General features: G+C 34.4%; 1 protein-coding gene across 1 annotated transcript in view; it reads right to left on the reverse strand.

Annotated features, from left to right (window-relative positions):
- Positions 1 to 15,195, reverse strand: part of LOTGIDRAFT_231915 (hypothetical protein) — a 25,303-nt gene extending 10,108 nt beyond the window's left edge. Inside the window, exons 1-33 of the mRNA XM_009055296.1 lie at positions 15,021 to 15,195; positions 14,502 to 14,641; positions 13,928 to 14,097; positions 13,390 to 13,550; positions 13,152 to 13,228; positions 12,893 to 12,978; positions 12,091 to 12,292; positions 11,644 to 11,723; positions 11,101 to 11,256; positions 10,765 to 10,867; positions 10,395 to 10,543; positions 9,852 to 9,962; positions 9,496 to 9,562; positions 9,140 to 9,240; positions 8,624 to 8,782; positions 8,077 to 8,199; positions 7,742 to 7,840; positions 7,229 to 7,286; positions 6,791 to 6,937; positions 6,277 to 6,356; positions 5,942 to 6,051; positions 5,402 to 5,506; positions 5,160 to 5,238; positions 4,634 to 4,748; positions 4,418 to 4,498; positions 3,923 to 4,032; positions 3,305 to 3,418; positions 2,902 to 3,063; positions 2,514 to 2,642; positions 2,010 to 2,140; positions 1,496 to 1,630; positions 1,046 to 1,169; positions 669 to 765 (exon numbers count right to left, since the gene is read on the reverse strand). Coding sequence (XP_009053544.1) covers positions 669 to 765; positions 1,046 to 1,169; positions 1,496 to 1,630; positions 2,010 to 2,140; positions 2,514 to 2,642; positions 2,902 to 3,063; positions 3,305 to 3,418; positions 3,923 to 4,032; positions 4,418 to 4,498; positions 4,634 to 4,748; positions 5,160 to 5,238; positions 5,402 to 5,506; positions 5,942 to 6,051; positions 6,277 to 6,356; positions 6,791 to 6,937; positions 7,229 to 7,286; positions 7,742 to 7,840; positions 8,077 to 8,199; positions 8,624 to 8,782; positions 9,140 to 9,240; positions 9,496 to 9,562; positions 9,852 to 9,962; positions 10,395 to 10,543; positions 10,765 to 10,867; positions 11,101 to 11,256; positions 11,644 to 11,723; positions 12,091 to 12,292; positions 12,893 to 12,978; positions 13,152 to 13,228; positions 13,390 to 13,550; positions 13,928 to 14,097; positions 14,502 to 14,641; positions 15,021 to 15,076 — 3,817 coding nt within the window. The 5' untranslated portion in view covers positions 15,077 to 15,195. The remainder of the gene's footprint in view (positions 1 to 668; positions 766 to 1,045; positions 1,170 to 1,495; positions 1,631 to 2,009; positions 2,141 to 2,513; positions 2,643 to 2,901; positions 3,064 to 3,304; positions 3,419 to 3,922; positions 4,033 to 4,417; positions 4,499 to 4,633; positions 4,749 to 5,159; positions 5,239 to 5,401; positions 5,507 to 5,941; positions 6,052 to 6,276; positions 6,357 to 6,790; positions 6,938 to 7,228; positions 7,287 to 7,741; positions 7,841 to 8,076; positions 8,200 to 8,623; positions 8,783 to 9,139; positions 9,241 to 9,495; positions 9,563 to 9,851; positions 9,963 to 10,394; positions 10,544 to 10,764; positions 10,868 to 11,100; positions 11,257 to 11,643; positions 11,724 to 12,090; positions 12,293 to 12,892; positions 12,979 to 13,151; positions 13,229 to 13,389; positions 13,551 to 13,927; positions 14,098 to 14,501; positions 14,642 to 15,020) is intronic.
- Positions 15,196 to 17,389: the final 2,194 nt, after the last annotated feature.

The following is a 17,389-nucleotide window of genomic DNA, read 5'->3' on the forward strand; positions in this document are numbered from 1 at the left end:
ATAAATAAATAAATATAAATTCATTATTAAATAGGTAAATAAATATAAATTCATTATTAAATAAATAAATATAAATTCATTATTAAATAAATAAATAAATAAATATAAATTCATTATTAAATAAATAAATAAATATAAATTCATTATTAAATAAATAAATATAAATTCATTATTAAATAAATAAATAAATATAAATTCATTATTAAATAAATAAATAAATATAAATTCATTATTGAATAAATAAATAAATATAAATTCATTATTAAATAAATAAATAAATATAAATTCATTATTAAATAAATAAATAAATATAAATTCATTATTAAATAAATAAATATAAATTCATTATTAAATAAATAAATATAAATTCATTACTGAATAAATAAATATAAATTCATTATTAAATAAATAAATAAATATAAATTCATTATTAAATAAATAAATAAATATAAATTCATTATTAAATAAATAAATATAAATTCATTACTGAATAAATAAATATAAATTCATTATTAAATAAATAAATAAATATAAATTCATTATTAAATAAATAAATATAAATTCGTTACTGAATAAATAAATATAAATTCATTATTGAATAAATATTAATATATAATATTGGATAAATATAACAAATTTATTATTAGATCAGATAAATATAGACTAACCTTTGGATCCTAGTACACCTAGAGGATTTGAAACATTCTTTAAGAAGTTAATTCTAAAATCTATTGGAATGTCTTTATACATTGGTGGGTGATATTCCTAAATGAAATTTTTTTTAAATATATAGAACAAAAACTTCATTTAATTTATGGCCATCGACAATCTGAGAAAATTGTCTTTTTCCATCATTTCTCTATCACTTAAATGCTTCATTCATTAAAAGCTTTGTATATCTTTTGTCTGCTTTTAAGCAATATGCAATTAATCCAACTGACCTTGATTTGTTTAAAGAATCCACAGATTATGGATGACAAGTAGAATAACTAACAGAAATGTCAAAAAAATGAAACATATAGGTCTAGGACCCCCCCGGCCTTACCCATGTATTGGATGTCAAGTTTACTCCTGTTTTTGGATCGTAAATCGTTCTTTCTAGTAGAAAATATCCTAAACCCATGACAAATCCACCTTCTGCCTGACCAATGTCTAATGCTGGATTCATACTGAAAATATAAACCAAGAAACTTATTGTGGTCTGGATATATGAAGTATTATAAGAGTATTCTCCCTTGTAAGTATTTTTCAGAAGGCCTAGACAATAAAATGGCAGTCAGAATTTTTATCTAAACCATTTTAACACAGCAGAACAATACTTTTACATAAATGTAGGCTACATTTTGTTCAAATATAATTCATGGACCATCGAGTAGCCTCCGTCATCCAGTTTACTTTATTAGCACAGTGTGACAGAATATATTCCTCAATTAACAATAGAAGTCTAGATGTCACAGACTACATGACAAGTTGATAATAGGTTATTTTGACAAACCTGATTCCACAATCGTATAATATGTCTGTTCTCAGTATTTGATATTCTCCTGTTAGGACGTCCAATTCAGCCTCACTGGCACAAACACCATACACGCTATAGTGAGCAAACGGACTGCTGTCTTTTGGTTCAGACCTAAAATAAACATGGATATAGAAAAAAGATATAAACAACGGATTTGTATTTGAAAAGGGTTGGTAGAAGTGGCAATCTCTTAAGTATATCAAGGACACTGATAGCATCAATATGCAACAATCCAATAAAAAAGTGTTTGATGATGTCACTAACGCAAAATATGCTTTATCACCTTCACAATTAGTGACATCATCAAACACTTAGTTTCAGAGGAATTGATAGAACCACAGACGTCTTAATGAAAATTTGAACAGTGTGAATTGATGCTATCAGTGTCCATGATACACATAGAAAATTTAGAAAACGTCTTTACAATCCCAGTTATTGAGATTAATGACTAAGGAGTGGGAACTTTTGAGGAAATTAAGAATATATTTACATGTATCTAGCAGTAATATCAACACCTTCACCATAACATTTCGCCACCAGATCTTTCCATTTTGGATTTTTCATTTTCGCTTTGACTGGCGCCATTCTGGCATTTAGAGCTTTACAGCATTCAATTACAGTCTACAATGAAAATCTCAAATTTAGTGCCAAAGCCATGTGACAAAATTTTCGTTGCCAAGACAGCGTTTCTTTGAGTTCCAATTGTGAAGAATCTTTAACTTGCACAGTTTGTAGCACACAGAGCTTTCTGGGTGAAAGTGTCACTTATCATTCAAATAAGTTTATTTTGAGAATACGGCCCAAGATGAACTCTTGAATCATCTCAAGTTAAGTTTTTGTGAAATTTTTCCCACGATTTTTCTGGATGAAATCACTCAAATATATTTTAAAATTATTTATATTATCAGATTACTGTATTTTTTAAATTCTGGTTTTTTCTAAGTTAAGTTTTGGGAACAGGGGTCTAAGCTGAAAGAGAAAAGGAATCTCTTACCATACAAATAAGTTCTGAAGTTATACTGCCTCCTGTAGTAATAGAGTTACTGTTAGAAACTGACGAGGTCTTCTTCACTCGAATAATATCCATTGGTACTCCCAGTTCATAGGCACAAACCTGAATCACCTAGGATAGAAACGAAATGGAATTTAACAGACAGGCAATGCCTTACAGTGTGCAATGAGGGAAATAATACCAGGTCAGTTTCATCAATACCTGGTATCCAGCTTTCGAGAGATCTCAACAAGCCAGACTGATTAGGATCTTGGTTGGTTTTCCCTAAAATCTCAACTAATATCAGGCTCTCACAGGTTAACATACAAGCGTTTTAGTTCTGAGCCACTCAAGTTACTGGCTCAGAGAAAGAAAAATCAACCACACCAACCTTTGTATTGATGCCCTGTCCAACATTGACTCCACCATGAAATATAGCAATAGTGCCGTCCCCATTACAAATAGTAACTAATGTATTATACTGAGCTCCTGCCCAACCAATACCAAATCTTAATGGCATCACTGACATACCACGTTTCTTCCATCTATTAGCCTGTAAAACACAGAGTCAACAAAATAATGAGCTGTCATCCTTTACCAAATCAGGGCACCAAAAAGAACGACAGAAGAACCAGAGAACTCCACAGGAGGACATGAAAGCAAAGATTTAATTATCAACAAGTCAAGTGTGTCAACTACCATGTAATTGTGAATATAGTGCACACCCATTGAAACTTTGTCACTATAAATAATACCCACTTCATCATGTGAAGTACTGTCTCCCACCTACTTACACTGTTAAAGGTTTCTATCTGTTGTTTTCTAGTAGCAATATCTGCTGATGATTCTAGTTGAGTCACCATAGGCTGTATATTACAATAGGTTAAAGTTGTTCCTCCAGGTGTTTTCTGAAACATCAAAATAATAATTAACCAAGCCTTGCCTAAAGTCGTAGTCCAAACCAATTGACCTTCAGCTTTTGTGTACCCTACAATTTGAGCTCCACTTTGATGAATACTGTTGCAGTTGACAGGCATGCTCAATCTACAGGCCAACCAAGCCTTGCCTACAGTGCTAGTCTAAACCATCAGACCTTTTGAGTACCCTACAATTTGAGCTCCACTTTAATAAGTACTGTTGCAAAGAAGAGCAGGCCATGGTCACTCTTCGAGACACTCTATTGGACACCCACTTCAGAGAATCCATAAAAGCTAATATCATTAATTTAGTAGATGTATGTAAATTCCGGTGGAAAAGGAAACTTAGGCAACTTATGGCAAATACATCTTTTTGTCTTGATAAACATTGAACTCAATCCTTCAATTGAACCGATTCTCTCAGATGTTGCCAGCATCTAGCAGTCTCTCAATGAATATCCAGTTGCTTTCAGATTCTGCTTGTCTCTAACTTACCTGTCCTTTTTGGTATAAATTGACTCTACGCAGCTCCAGTGGATCTTGCTTTAAAGTTTTAGCAACGTGTTCCATGATGGTTTCTATTATAAACATTGCTGGGGCTGATCCTGAAATATAAATTATTACAAGATGATGGTTACATTATATTATACTCCATTATAGTTTTAACAGTGAAGAAGTTTATGAAAACTCTTAAGAGAAGAAGTTTATTCTATGATAGCTGCAAATTGCTCTTTATTCTGGACAAATTTATTACTCTTCATGTCAAGATACCAGAATATACCTCTTATATATCTGTTAACACAATGGAAAATCTCTTATCCAATGGCATTACTATGAATCATTAGATGGAGGGGCCAAATATGGGCTACTGAATTGTCAAGGGGGGCTAGAAGGAATTATTAGTTGAAGGGGCTGATTTAGGGCCACTGAATTATCAAGGGGTAAGAACTGTGAGGGGAGCGAGCTAGACTGGTTTCAATATTCACTTACCAGGAGATCTAGCAGCTGTATTTGGTGGTTTGTTGGTTCTACAATTATACGGTGTCATATTCCAATTGGCACAGTAATATGCTGCAAAAACAAAACATGGACACTTATGATTAATATATTGAAGCAATAAATGGCTCAGATACACATAACAAAAAAGCTAGAAAATCTCTTAACAACCCCTTTAAATTTGGGGCCGAGTTTTAAAGACATAATTACCATTATCTAACCAGCCCTCCATGGCAAAATTGGACATATCATTTGGTGTGGTACCACAGTCAGCGTAATAATCTATCTTAATTCCATTTAATTTTCCATCATTGGTACATCCCACCTTTAAAAGATATAAATTCAATCTGTCCTGGGTTTGAAGCTGGATTGGACAATTGTTACGCTGGTGGATCCATTTGCTTGAAATAAGACCTCTGTTTGTTTCTGGTGTATTTTGTCCAGCAATTTTCAAACCAATCATACATGAAGTTGATATGAAGTGATGTTCAAAATGGCTGTATCTGCCTTATCACATGATTGATGGAAAATTTACTACAAGGGACCCTTGATGATCTGGATGTAAAAATTCACTGGCAATTTTAATCGCTGTCATCAGGGGAAAAAATTCACTTGTTTTTCCCATAGCATAATTCATAGAGCTACAGTGTTATATTTCATTGGCTAACCCATTAAATCTTTTAAGACTTCATATATTAAAGATTTAAGGCCAGTACAATCAAACACAGAAAATTACCTCATATCTTGCCAGGTAGGGAACTCTTTTACCAATCATTTTCATATTGGTGTGAAAATCAAGTTGTAGTCTCACTGGTCTGAAAAAACAATGAAATGGAGTAATATTTTTCTCCACAGCATGTGCTTTCGGAGACAACATCCAACGATCAAAAATGTGATGATCAGGGCTATCTCATTGACACATGGCTACATGTGGAGTTATCTTCTGATTTCAAAGAAATTGGAAAAGACTGTAAATACCTTCGTAATATATGAGCTGCCACAGCACAAGCAGAAGATATTGGAAAATTTCTGGATATTTTACTACCAAAAGCACCTCCAAGTCTTTTAACTTCAACTACAATACTGAAAAATATCAAAGAGAAACAGTGGTTTAAATATTTCTATCAGTTTTATTTAAGCTATCCATAACCCTTATCAGAATAAAAATTTTATGTACAGATAGTTTACAATCATATAAAAACTCTGCTGATCATAAAAGAGTCCAGTTTATCACACTATTAAGTGAAAATAAAATAATGCCCAATGTCACTGCACTCATGAATGAGCACCTCTATGTTCAGACCATAGTGCAGACCCGGACCCATTCTGTGTGTATTTGCTTCTTCCCATTTCTACTAATTCTGCATTGTATACAACACCTTGTTTGTTCTAAACCTTACATAATCAATTTGGCAAATATTATCTTTCAATCAAACCTTTGTGGAATATTGTCCTACTGAATCAAGGGTGGAGTCCAACTCACTCGTGCACCCCAGAGTTATCATTACATGATCTTACCTACTGTCTGGGATACCAAGTACCTGGCCTACAGATTGTTGAACACCATCAATCCACTGAGTACCAGCTAGAATGTTCATACCATCTTCTGTAGGGTAGCAGATACTAATCTGTAAATCCAATGTTAAATTAACTATGTGAACCAATGGTAAGGGCAGTCAAAAATAAGGCAAAGAGGGAAAACATTTTGAACTGTCTGAATATTCTATTTCTACCACATAAAAGACAGGAATAATTCTGTGCATGATGCTTCATCTTACGATCTTTCTGATTATAGGCTTACAGAGTTAAACTAGGAATCAGAGAATTACAGATGGACAAAACCTTCGACTTACTTGTGTCTCCATTTGATAATGATACTGATCACCACAATAAACTTGACCATTGATTTTCTGATCTGATTTGGCAATGGCACCTACAAAGTGAAATATCTTATCAGAAACATGTGTCAGCAGCATGAGATGAGCCTCTAAGAAATCAGATAACTTTTTAGAGGGATTGTAAAAAGGTTTTCTAAACTTCTTTGAGTATCGAGACACTGATAGCATCAATTTGCACCATTCCAATTTTCAGTCTGACATCTGTGATATTTGCAATTTCTTTAAAATTAAAAGTTTCAGAAAAAAGATGCTAACAATATCTAAAACCTTTATGATATTGATGTCAAAACAATTTGAATAACATCTTTACAATTTGTTTCTGTGTGATGCACCACGTCAAGACAAAATTAAAAAATCAACAAGAGATATGAACTTAGATTACTCTTTCAATGTGTTTCTCAAGTCAAAAAATCCTCATCAAGATGAAGCATGCAGTAAAAGAGGGCTGTTTTGTGACATGTAGACTCACCATCAGGGTCACCAACATTTAATGGATCTGGAGGTTTAAAGAATGACTTGGCTCTAATTGCTCCATCTATAGATAGTATTGGAGTCTTCATATTCTTGTAAGTCACCTGCACTAGTCCAGCAGCAATGTTGGCTTGCATCTGATCCTCTGTAATAGAAAAATTACATCCATCACAAGGAGAAAACTTAATTTCTCCAATAGCCAGTTTTTGGGTATTATGTCCAAGTCAAGGGCAATAACTTCAAACATGCATGTTCATATATCTCCATCAACTGTTAAAACTTAATAATTTACAAATTTACAAAACTCATATATTGCTGAACACTGGGACTTCTGGGAGAAACAATTAAGTCACAATTATGACTTCTCTGAAGCTGGCTGTCTGTTCCGCCAGACTTTGGACACAGACCACAAGTAAATCTAGGTAGAAAGAGTTACCTGCCACTATCAGACCCAGAGGCTGGCCTGCATATATAACTTTACCACTACAAAATACCTGAAATATACCATTTGCAACCGTCAAATTCAACATAAATTGTGCTCAGTTCTGGCCCTTAGCTAGCCCAGGGTCTCGGGGGGAGGGGCCAAATTTATTGAAGGGGGGCTCAACAGGTCATTCAAGTCATCTAAATTTTATTAGGGGGGAACTGGCTCCCCCTGGCCTCACTGTAGCTACAAGCCTGGCTCAGCCATATTTGTAAAAACCTAGGCCGCATGATGCAAGTCGGAGGGGCTAACATGAAAAAGCCTAAATCATATCAAATGGGATAATAAACCTGTGTGCTACAGACTTCACACATTAAAGATCCCCAAATAGTTTGCAATATAAAAAAACAGCAAGCTGATGGCACTGTCCTGACAAATTTTCCTCATTGCACAATCAGTGACGTTGGTCTAAGCAATTGACGCCTCATAAATACTAATAATTTCAAATGGATTGTACATGATTACCTCTTCCTCTATGACCAGTAAACGTTCTGGATAACAATTGTTGACTCCACCTTGGGGAATATCTTTGGATGTCAGAAACTTTAATACACCAGGCATAGACTGAAATACACAAATTTAATAATATCGCTTAGTTTTTTTTTCTTAATTTGTCCCTATCACAAAAACTGCTAATAAAAACCTCAGAACCTTTGCGATAGTAACTTTACAAAATGCTTAGTTTGGGAATGGAAAGAACCACAGACGTTTGATTGAAAATTGGAATGGTGCAAATCAATGCTATCAGTGTCCCTAAAAAACAGTGTCCTTGAGACAGGTTTGGGGGATTTTAAACTCACCAAAGCTAGAGAAGCATCCATTGAGTCAATTTCAGCATTAGCAACAGAACTGATAACATAGGCAGCATAGACTTCATTAGGTTGTGGTGGTGTGTCACTGATATACTCCGCCTCACCAGTCGTCTACAAAATAAACATAATCTTAAAGGGATATTGTCGTGTAAATCAGCTTTATTCACTGACAGACACCAATTTCAACTAGCCATATAACTTCTAGAATTAACAGTACATGACTAGTTAAACTGCAATTAAAAGAGAGAGCAACTGCAGAAAGAAATGATCTTCAGGTTTGGCTAAGGACCTTCAAGTAGACAGAATCCTCATAGATGAAGTAGACAAGAACATTGAGTACCATTTGGTAGACGGAATCTTCCAGCAAGGACCATCTCAAGATAAACTCATTGAGGTTTGACCACGGATAATCTGCTACACAGAATCCTCCGGGTTTGGCCACAGGCCATCTTAGACAGGATCCTTAAGAATCTAAGTTGTTATCCTTGTAAAATTTCTTGATGATTTTCAACAACAAACCAGAAGGAAAACTTACCTGTAAGGTGCCATCAACTTTAGGTATGGCTTTGGATACTGGGAATTCAGCGGGTAGGCTGTCAAAAGTCTGTTGTCCTGACGATACAGGACGGGTTAACCCGGCTGAACCACTTTGATATTTCTTATTGACAATACTATCACAAACTCCCAATACATACTGAGAAAAAAATAACGATTTTTGATCATTAGAATTGAAGAGAAACAGGGGCAAGAACAATAACTGTTATGTAACCCATGAAAGTCCTGAAATACCACATTTTGAATAACTTGCTTACTGTCAGCATTTTCCTTTATGTTTTTAACCTGAGTGTAAATAAAATATGTCATATACCCTGAACTCTAAGTAATAAAAGTAAAAGTGTATGATGTTAACTTTGTATGACATCACTTAGCAACAGCCAGTTTACCAGCTGATCGGGTATATATTGCGTTGGTGTGTGGCTGGTAAACATGCCTCTAGGGTTGAAAGGGTTAACTATCCCCTCACCAAATTTTATGTCAGTAGGCTACATACCTTATAGAATAATGATATAGCTACACTTTTCCTATAAGAGGCTGGAGTGAGAGAGGTTTCAGCATCTGGTATTAGCTCTTTAGCCAGAGTCTGTAGAGCACCTGAAAAAACAGGAATAGATGGAACAATTGAGATGAAATACAACACAGTGTTGGACTCATGAAATGAACAGACCTCACAACAAGAGTAGGAATTTGCTTTGTCATTTAAATTTCCAATTTTTGTCATGCAAATCTGAAGCTGATATTTTCAGAAGATATACCTATACCAGATTTATTCCAGGATAAGATTAGGTGTGCATTATATTCACAATTATACTGTATATATTCAGACCAGAGATTTAATTCATATCTTACCATTTAAAACAGTGGAATCACCTAGTGATTTGCCTACTAAATAATCTTCAGTCTGGCTAGCATGAGTCTACAATTAAATATATAGTCTTTAAGCTACTATCACAGTACATTATACATTGTATCCTACTTTCCTAATGTGGGCTAATGAAGAAGAGCAACATCAATGCAGTGTGCAATGAAGGGAATTCAGCAGAGTTTTTGATCTTTAACTGTAGGGGGATCTTAAATATTCAACCTTCAGTTAAGCATGTTGTTATCAAACTCACTGAGCCGTTACAGCAAAATATTCTACAATGCAGCAAAGACTCTTAAATATCATTGATAAGTAAAGTATGTAGACCAATATAAAAACTTACAAAAGTTTTGTTGATCCCAACGTAAACAATTGTAGGTTTGGTTAAAACTTTATAGTTCTGGCCAGCATCTATATTCATATTAAAACCAGCTGACACGTAAGTATGGGCATTCTGAAAAATAATATTTCTATTTTCAATAACAAAAGATATCAGAAATATAAGAGATACATACATGGAAGAAAATGGTGTACCAAGTTTATATGCTGGGCTAAGTATGGTAGGGTCAAGGAATATGTGATATTACCACTCAACTTTTGATGCCATCGAGAAAATTCCAACTGAACATGATTTACAGAAGAAATTCGTCAGATCATGGGTGGCAGGTGAATATACCTGCATATAACATATGAAATGAGCAACAAATCAAAAATTGCACTCCTGCTCTAGAGAGTCCACATAGCTATGAGGTAGGCCTCGATACTATGGGGGTCATTGTCATGCTGCTTGTACTTTTATGTCCGGATGGACTGCAGAGATTATCCAGATTAACTGGAGGGGAAGAAAGTGTGCATTCTATTCGCAGTTATACAGTATATCTATTACCTGATGTCTTGGCATGGTCTTAATAGTTCTGATGATGTTTGAAGTTCCATTAAAAGAAGGTATTTTAGCCATAACAATGACTTTCCCCGTCATATCTAACGCCAGAAATTCACTGATGGAATAACTGCTTTCTTTCCCTGTCTCATCAGCTGAAAAAGCAAACAGAATCATATTATGCATAATGTTGAATTAACGTCAGTAAGGGTGTTGGAATCTTTATATAGTGGTCAGTGTGTGTAAGGCATCTTTCCTCAATATTCCATCCAGCCATTTTAAGTCAGGGTTTATATGCACCCACGCCAGTTTGACTTGATGTTTTATATATTGATGATATACTGTTGAGTAATTTCAGAAAGTTGACCAAACTTACCAATGACAAGCTGAGCATTAATAGCCTCGAATATAACATAAATATCAGATACAAACTCTGGATGGTAGTATTTCATCATCAGATTACCAGCCCATGTTCCTAACTGCATACACAAATGAATATAAATAGAGAAAGCCTGAGTAACAACATGTTTCAGGTTCTGTTTTAATATTTTCTGATATTGCTCTACAATTGGCACAATTGGGTACTATTTTATCAGCGAAAAACATTTTGTATTAATACATAAATTTGTGACACTGAGGGACAGACAGATGTGCTGCCACCATATTGGTGAACATCAAAAGCAAGCTGGCATTAAAACAAACTCCAACCTACATTCCTAACAGAAGTGGTAGCCACCAAATCTAAATGTTGACAAATGCTGTCGTAAAACTGTTTCAGAGCTGGATCGCTGGTTTGTTGCGAAGTAAAATATTCCAGTAGATTTGTTAACGTCATATTAGATCCAATTGTAGTCCCTGATGATCCAGTCTGAAAAACAAGAATATATTGAAGTGTAGAAAAGCTTATCAGTATGTGACATCACTATCGTTGATAAAAGGACCATTGTGGTAGGTTTTTCATAAAGCACATAGTTTTAGAGAAATTGTAGGAACCACAGACATCTGAAAATGTGACTGGTATAAATTTATGCTATCAGTGTCCTTGATACATGTAAAAAATTTAAAAAACCTCTTTAAACTCCCTTTAAGTTATAAATTGGCTCCTCAAGTGATCTTTTTCAAGTTTGACATGTTGAAAATCTGCTGTTTGGTCAGGGACTAGCTAGTAGAAAGGATCCTTTGTGAAGCTCAGTTTTTCTCAATGTAAATCATAGTTGTTCTTTTTTTTCCAGGTAAACAGAGACTCAGTACTCACAATGAGGGAGTAATACTCCTGAACACCACGTAAATCTATAATTACATCATAATTCCAGTCTCCTAAATCTTTATAGACACCTACAATTATAAACAATACACCAGATAACATCTTGGACTGTCCAAATTTCAGTATTTTCACTTGGTTATTGTCCTTGTCAAAGAATAGTAGCCCTCTGCGTTTTTAACCTATTTTCCGAAAACTTAGAATAAATGCACAAAATCCTAATTGGAATTTGATAATTTTCAGATGATTAAAAATGAGTTATTGCCCTTGTCTATGAATATTGCAATTATTAAAGCCCCTGTGTTTTTCTTATAACTTGGAGTATCTGCATATAATCCAAAATGGAAGATGTAGCTTTATGTTGATATTTTTGAGATGATTAGAAACAGAGTTATTGCCCTTGTCCACGAATAATGAACAAATCAAAAGTGTTGAGATTACCATAAGCAGAATTTCCAAAAACAAGTCTGTATTTCTGTGTTTTATATTGGGCAAGTAAGGAATATAATTCTTGTTTGGTGGTTGGTTTAAACCATTGAGCTCCCGCTGTGACTATTTGAAGCATCTTATTGGCTTCATTAGTGGTGGAACATTTCCCTTGACACTTTTCACCAGTCTTTTTACAAATCTTACCATCTAATTCCTACATAGAAATGATTGAAATGAGAACTGTTAAAGTCATGCAGTGTTCAATGAGGAAAATTGTACCATAACACAATCTAATGATATGGTGCTTTAATATATTAATAATTGCAATGGGGGAAATTTTACCTGAAGAGCTTCTCATGCTTATTACAATTATTGTTGAAGCCCTGCGTTTAGTAATATAACAAAAGGAGTGTGGAAATGAGGAAATTTAACCATAACAACTTGTTGTTTTAAGCCCTTCACCAAACACAGCAACATCATGCAGTGTGCACATTTCACCCTTATAGTTTGTTCAGTGTATTACAATTAAAATAAAATTTTGTTTTCAGCCCTTCACAGTGTGCAATGAGGGAATTTTTACCAGAAAGAGCTTTTTAAACTATTTACAATTGAAATGAAAAGTTGACAGTTAACAGCAATATATTTCCATACTTCCATTGGTTCAAGGGTCCAAAAGCTTCTCAGTTAGCCATGGTTGAACCGTTTTCAAAAGCTTTGAGAAGACAATTATTTACTTATCATTAAAGGCCTTGGGGTAATGGTTAAATTTGTGAGTTGTCTGCCAACAGAACAAAATGCGTTCAATGTCCCTTACCTCTATATCAATCAGTCCAGTTGGCAAACCATTAGAGCAGGAATCTGGGGTAAAAGATTTCATGGCATCCAAAATAGAGCGAAATCCTGAAAAAAATAAACATGGTGGGATTAAAAATGTTTTGGGATTTGGGCTAATGAAGACAGCCACTGCCATGCACTGTGCAATTAATGAAATTAGCTAGGTTAGCAGCGTTTCCAGATCCAAAATGCCACTGTGTTTGGGTTTGGTTGGGGGTGAAATTTCAAAATCTAATTACCTGTACATCTGCATACTGATACATTCAACATATCTTCTACTTCTTCCTTGGAAGGTTTCGGATTCGTTTGAAGTAAACTATAAGAAAATTAATCTTTTTCAAAAACTTGTCTAAAGAATAAACCACAGCTCTGGCCAGAAGAGTCAGTTTCATAAACTTGACTTGAAAATACAACTACTGCTATTCAAAACCTTTCAATAATTAATTAATTTATGCAAATTTATGGGCCAAGACATACCTATACATATTCATGACTTGTGCAGGACTACAGAAACCACATTGGGTGCCGTTATAATCAGCTAGACGTTGCTGGATCGGGTGAATTCCATCCCGTGTATTACCCAGTCCTTCTATAGTAGTAATTTCCCAGCCATCACACATATATACGGGAACAATACACTACAAATAAAAATTTAGTCCCATCTACCCTTCGTGTAAAAACCATGTTCCCTTGAGTTTGATTATAGAGGGGTTGCCTGTACATTATTCACCAGTTTTGTGCATGTGTTTATTTATAGAAAGCCGTAACATTAAGATAAAAATTCAAAAAGGAGATAAGGCCCACCACCCTTATCAATGAATAAATGGAACATAGGTTATCTAAGGTAAATATAAATCAATCAAAACATATAAGAGGGGTTGCCCGTACTCAAATATCATTCATGTTTTGTGCTTGTGTTTATACATAGAAAACAAAACATCATGCAAGCATGTTGATTGAACGGTTTGAAAATCATAAAACATCCCAAATTCAAAATTATTCTAAAATAACTTACTGAATTAACTGTATAGTGGCGAGGTTGCAGAGTCAAGGCATCTACAATTTTAGCAGAAACAACACAGACACCACATCCCCCTTCTATACACATTTTCTTAGTACCATACGATATCCCTTTCTTTCTCAGAAACTCATTTAATGACGTAGTAGGCTCAAACTCGTTTCCAACTGAAATGAATTTGACAAGGGATACACAAAGACAGAAAACATGAGTTGCGTTCACAGACTTTCTGTCGAAGCCCCTGATTGGCTGTATTCGCTAGCATACCAATCCAATCAAATCGTTTCATTTACAAACTTTCATGAAAAGGTGACTATTGCAGCGAAGGTATAAGAATGAAGTCTGTAATAGCATGACATTGAGAATGAAAATGGTCACATGAATGCAGACAGTTTCCCTATTATGATATGATCATCTAATTATTCACTTTAAATATTTTCAAGAAAGGCAGAACTTTTGATTTAAAGGGACAATTTATACCAGCTATAAATATCACTTTTTAGAATGAAAATCCAATATTTGATTCAAAAAAACATACTGGAAGAAGAGATATTCTTAATCTTAAAATTACCTGTAACATCTTGACCATTGATTTTAAAACTAAAACTGGAGCGTACAGGTTGGGTTGTACGAAATTTAAAAAAATGGCCACAGTTGAGACAGTCAGCTGCATAAACACCATTGCTCAGATTGGAAGGTGCAGGTATATGTCTAATAGAAGAAGAACAAATTTATTCAAAAATAATAAAATAAAAAAAATAACATCATCAAATATTAAGAAGTTTAGTAAATTAATTAGTAGATCATCTACCTCACAAGATAACATAGAACAACTCATCTGCCTCTATTCCAGTCTCTGATAGCTATTTTGATAGTTGTCAGCTAGAGAAGAGACAGAAAAATAGGCTCTGTTATGAGGGTACTTTCTGCATCTTCGAATAGCTATCAGAGGCTGGCATAAAAACATAAATTCAATCAATGACATTTTCTTAATCACAACCGAATATAAAGTCAGCTTGACGATGGGCGGGGGTCAATAGTTTATCGGGACTTCAACTTCTAGATAACACACACAAAAAAAACAACTAACCTGGCTCTGCAAACAGGACAGTTCACAAATCCCAGATCATTAGCCTTCAATGACATTGCGGCATCAATTTTGTGTTGTGATCTTCTGATTTTCTGACCACAGGACAAGCTTCGTTCAAATCGGTGAGCAATTTGTTATTGAAGTCATGCACTACTGTCTCCGACGACCATTTTGTTAGTCACGTGAAAGGCCTGATCATGTGTTATCTATATATCACATGACTTCATATCTTAAAACTTTGATTGGTTTATTTAGGATTTTTGCGGGAAATCTTAATGGCGAAAATAGCTGTTTAAGGTGAAAAATAGCATAACATTTGCAGGAAAATTGTAAAAATGAAAAAAAAGAAAATACAATTAGCGCCATATCTGGGATTCGAACTCGCGTCACGTGATTCCATAACTCAAAACTTTGATTGATTTGTTTAGGATATTTGCGGGAAATTTAAATGGTGAAAATAGCTGTTTTAGGTGAAAAATAGCATAACATTTGCAGGAAAATTGTAAAAATGGACAAAAAAAGAAAGTTCAATTAGCGCCATATCTGGGATCCGAACTCGCTTCGCGTAAGCCCATAACTCAAAACTTTGATTGATTTGTTTAGGATATTTGCGGGAAATTTAAATGGTGAAAATAGCTGTTTTAGGTGAAAAATAGCATAACATTTGCAGGAAAAAACGGAAAAATGAGAAAAAAAGAAATTACTATTAGCGCCGTATCTGGGATTCGAACTCGCGTCGCGTAAGCCCATAACTCTAAACTTTGATTGATTTGTTTAGGATATTTGCGGGAAATTTGAATGGTGAAAATAGCTGTTTTAGGTGAAAAATAGCATAACATTTACAGGAAAATTGTAAAAATGGAAAAAAAAGAAAGTTCAATTTGCAGCATATCTCGGAATCGAACTCGCGTCGCGCAAGCCCATAACTCAAATCTTTGATTGATTTGTTTAGGACATTTGCGGGAAATTTAAATGGTGAACATATCTGTTTTAGGTGAAAAATAGCATAAAATTTGCGGGAAAATTGTAAAAATGGAAAATAAAGAAAGTTCAATTAGCGCCATATCTGGGATTTGAACTCGCTTCGCGCAAGCCCATAACTCAAAACTTTGATTGATTTGTTTAGGACATTTGCGGGAAATTTAAATGGTGAAAATAGCTGTTTAAGGTGAAAAATAGCATAACATTTGCAGGAAAATTGTAAAAATGGAAAATAAAGAAAGTTCAATTAGCGCCATATCTGGGATTTGAACTCGCTTCGCGCAAGCCCATAACTCAAAACTTTGATTGATTTGTTTAGGATATTTGCGGGAAATTTAAATGGTGAAAATAGCTGTTTTAGGTGAAAAATAGCATAACATTTGCAGGAAAAAACGGAAAAATGAAAAAAAAAGAAATTACTATGAGCGCCGTATCTGGGATTCGAACTCGCGTCGCGTAAGCCCATAACTCTAAACTTTGATTGATTTGTTTAGGATATTTGCGGGAAATTTAAATGGTGAAAATAGCTGTTTAAGGTGAAAAATAGCATAACATTTGCAGGAAAAAACGCAAAAATGAGAAAAAAAGAAATTACTATTAGCGCCGTATCTGGGATTCGAACTCGCGTCGCGTAAGCCCATAACTCAAAATTTGATTGATTTGTTTAGGATATTTGCGGGAAATTTAAATGGTGAAAATAGCTGTTTTAGGTGAAAAATAGCATAACATTTGCAGGAAAATTGTAAAAATTGAAAAAAAAGAAAGTTCAATTAGCGCCATATCGGGGATTCGAACTCGCGTCGCGCAAGGGCATAATTCAAAACTTTGATTGATTTGTTTAGGATATTTGCGGGAAATTTAAATGGTGAAAATAGCTGTTTTGGGTGAAAAATAGCATAACATTTGCAGGAAAAAACGGAAAAATGAGAAAAAAGAAATTACTATTAGCGCCGTATCTGGGATTCGAACTCGCGTCGCGTAAGCCCATAACTCAAAACTTTGATTGATTTGTTTAGGATATTTGCGGGAAATTTAAATGGTGAAAATAGCTGTTTTAGGTGAAAAATAGCATAACATTTGCAGGAAAATTGAAAAAATTGAAAAAAAAGAAAGTTCAATTAGCGCCATTTCGGGGATTCGAACTCGCGTCGCGCAAGCCCATAACTCAAAAATTTGATTGATTTGTTTAGGATATTTGCGCGAAATTTAAATGGTGAAAATAGCTGTTTTAGGTGAAAATAGCATAACATTTGCAGGAAAATTGTAAAAATGGAAAAAAAAGAAAGTTCAATTAGCGCCATATCTGGGATTCGAACTCGCGTCGCGTAAGCCCATAACTCAAAACTTTGATTGATTTGTTTAGGATATTTGCGGGAAATTTAAATGGT

The sequence above is a fragment of the Lottia gigantea genome, assembly GCF_000327385.1.
Source record: "Lottia gigantea unplaced genomic scaffold LOTGIsca_24, whole genome shotgun sequence".
In the NCBI taxonomy this organism is placed as follows: domain Eukaryota; kingdom Metazoa; phylum Mollusca; class Gastropoda; family Lottiidae; genus Lottia; species Lottia gigantea.